This window comes from Arachis duranensis, chromosome 7 (genome assembly GCF_000817695.3).
Source record: "Arachis duranensis cultivar V14167 chromosome 7, aradu.V14167.gnm2.J7QH, whole genome shotgun sequence".
In the NCBI taxonomy this organism is placed as follows: Eukaryota; Viridiplantae; Streptophyta; class Magnoliopsida; order Fabales; family Fabaceae; genus Arachis; species Arachis duranensis.
This window is the reverse complement of record NC_029778.3, coordinates 39,716,335-39,719,405: the sequence shown is the minus strand read 5'-3', so window position 1 is coordinate 39,719,405 and position 3,071 is coordinate 39,716,335. Positions and strand designations below refer to the sequence as shown.

At 35.5% G+C, this 3,071-nt stretch overlaps 1 protein-coding gene across 1 annotated transcript; it reads right to left on the bottom strand.

The window, feature by feature from the left end:
• Positions 1–201: 201 nt before the first annotated feature.
• On the bottom strand, positions 202–2,028 carry LOC127740538 (uncharacterized). Its single transcript, XM_052251571.1, has one exon. It carries the CDS (start codon positions 2,026–2,028, stop codon positions 202–204), a length of 1,827 nt encoding a protein of 608 aa, XP_052107531.1.
• Between the last annotated feature and the right edge of the window lie 1,043 nt (positions 2,029–3,071).

Below are 3,071 nucleotides of genomic sequence, written 5' to 3'. Positions count from 1 at the left end.
TGTCCCGGGAGGAATTTGGAGCTGCTGCCGACTTGTCCCGGGAGGAATTTTTTACCTCTCAATAGGATACATCCACCTATAGTGTACTGGTCCTCCGAATTTTGCTTCATCAACTAGATGACAAGTTAAATGAACCATGATTGTAAAGAAAGAAGGAGGGAACAACATTTCTAAATGACAAAGGGTAAGGATAATTCGAGGTTAGAGCCTCTCAAGTTCTGTAAGACTTAAGCTTTTAGAGCACAACTGTTGAAAGAATGAAGACAACTTTATTAGCACTGCAGTAACTTTATCTGGCAGCACATTACGTATGGCAATGGGTAATAGTTGCTGCATAAGAACGTGGCAATCATGGCTCTTCAATCCAGAAAGCTTTCTTTGCTTCAGGTCAACACACCGTGAAATATTACTTGAGAGACCATCTGATACTCTAATATTCTTTATAGTACACAAGAATATATCTTTCATGGAATTTGACATTGTGAACAAAGATGGATGATATCTCCCATTTTCATCTGGCCATAAATCTTTCCTTATACCCATTTCTTTAAGATCCTTACGAGCTTTGAGATTATCCTTTGACCTTCCAGCCTCATTGAGCAAAGTGTATAATACATTGTCGCAAACATTCTTTTCAATGTGCATAACATCTAGATTATGGCGCAATAAGTTAGACTCCCAATAAGGAAGATCAAAAAATATGCTTTTCTTCCTCCACATCCCCGATTCATCATCTTCTTCAACAACTTTTCGTCGAATCCTCTTACCTTTACTTTCCTGTAGTTCTTTCCCAAATGAAACATTGATTCCTTCAAGTTGTTCTAATATTTCTGATCCTGTTAGTACTGCTGGGGGATCCCTCAACTCAACTTTTCCATTAAATTTTGCACGACTTAGCCTAAACTTATGACCCCTTTCTAAGAAACGGCGACGCCCCAAAAAACACAATTTTCCACCATGCTTTAATCTATATGAATTAGTGCTGAAGTTACATGTAGGACAACCATATTTACTGTGTACATTCCACCCAGATAAGTTACCAAGGCCTGGAAAATCACTAATTGTCCACATTAATGCTGCTCGCAATGTAAACATTTCATTCCTGAACCTATTTAATGTTTGAACACCATCATACCACAACTCTTTTAACTCTTTAATAAGAGGTTGTAAGTATACGTCTATGTTGTTCCCCGGCATTTTCTCTCCAAGAATAATCATTGACAAGATAAGTGATGTTGGCTTCATGCACTCCCATGGAGGCCGATTGTATGGAATAAGCACCACTGGCCAAACGCTATAGTTTGTACGCATAGCTCCAAAGGGGGTTGAATCCATCAGCTGCAAGACCAAGACATACATTTCGAGATCTTCGGCAAACCTATCATGAAGTAAATCAAATGTCTTCCAAGCTTCAGAATCCCGCGGATGCCTCATCTTCGAATCTTTCTTTTCTGCCAAAGCATGCCATTGCATTGATTGAGCAGTCTTAGAACACATGAATAATCGTTGAAGTCTCGGTTTTAGTGGAAAGTATTGCAAGATCTTTGCTGGTTTCTTCTTTTTAGCATCGCTCCATTTAGATGTCTTGCATCTTTTGCATTCTTGCAAATCTTCATCCTCCCCCCAATATAACATGCAGTCATTAGGGTAAGCAGGTATCTTGGTATAATTAAGCCCTAGTTTATTTATGGTTTTCTTGGCCTCATAGAATGTATTTGAAATCTTTGCATTTCCAAAGGCATCTTTTAATAACTTAAGAATTTTGGTCATGGCTTTGTCGCTTATTCTATATAAGCACTTTATGTGATACAGACTAATTAAAAAAGACAATTTTGAATACTTTGTGCACCCTTCATACAATTGTTCATTGCCATCTTCTAACAACTTGTAAAATTCTACATTTTCTCCATTGTGCTCTTCATTTTCTGCATTGTCTCCATCTCCATCTTCTATGTTGTCTTCATCTCCATCTCCATCTCCATCTTCATTCAAGTCAGGTCCAGCAACTCCAAACGCGTCATTGAGCATTGTTATCATTGGATGCTGAGATGTCGAATCATCTTGTACAATGTGACTAGTTTAATGAACTTGTGACCCAACTCCAACTACTTCTTCACCATGCCAATACCAAACTTTGTAGTTTTCTGGAAATGGCTTGACTATTAAATGTTCAAAAACTTTCTCTCTTGTTTACCACTTGCCAAAACCACACACCGGACAAGGGCATTTAATCTGACGACCCGCGAGAGATCGATGCTCAAAAGCAAAATCCAAAAACTTGTTTAAACCATCTTTATACTCATGCGTGGTTCGTGGTTTTCCAATCCATGACTTATCTATTGACATGACTAAGAGGAATTACAAATAAGGATTTTAAAAAATCTATTCATTAAAAATCTATATATATTCTAAAGGCAAGAAATTTATTCTTTTATATGCAAATTAGATATTAAAAACTTAAATAGTATTTAAAAGAAAATATAAGAAAATTATAATTACCTCTTTCAAATGATAATTTCCCTTTTTTTCAAAGTAAAGTAGCTAGCAGCAAGAGTTGATGAAGATCTAAAACCTATTTCACATGAAAAATTATCACCAACAGATTTATTAAAATTAAATATATAACTAATTAATGTACACGAAATCCCAAGGAAGCTAGCTAGGTGGTTCACCCAAGCATGTTCATGTATATAACATATTGGCCTAACTGACATCATATATTTTAAAATTAATCGGAAGTGATCAAATTAAAAACAAAGTGACCATATTGTCCATGATGATAAAATTAATAATATAAAGAGAGATATGCAAACTACAAAGTAACTTATATAACTTAGCATGAAAATAAACTTTATTAAACTATCCAGGAACTTTCAGTGATCTTTTCGAATGCGAATTTTCCCTCTGAGGCAGCTAATAATGATAACTTGACTGCTGATGAAGATGATTTTGATCTAAATATAGATATAAATATGTACATTATCTAAGACATGAATCTGTATTCATAGAATTTCTATGTACAATCTGAGATGTTCTTAATTATTAAGCTATGTATAAAGTCAATGCCCTGC

Bases quoted from the DNA above. Each gene is read 5' to 3' on its own strand.
- LOC127740538 (XM_052251571.1), bottom strand. From the start codon at position 2,028: ATGCTCAATGACGCGTTTGGAGTTGCTGGACCTGACTTGAATGAAGAT.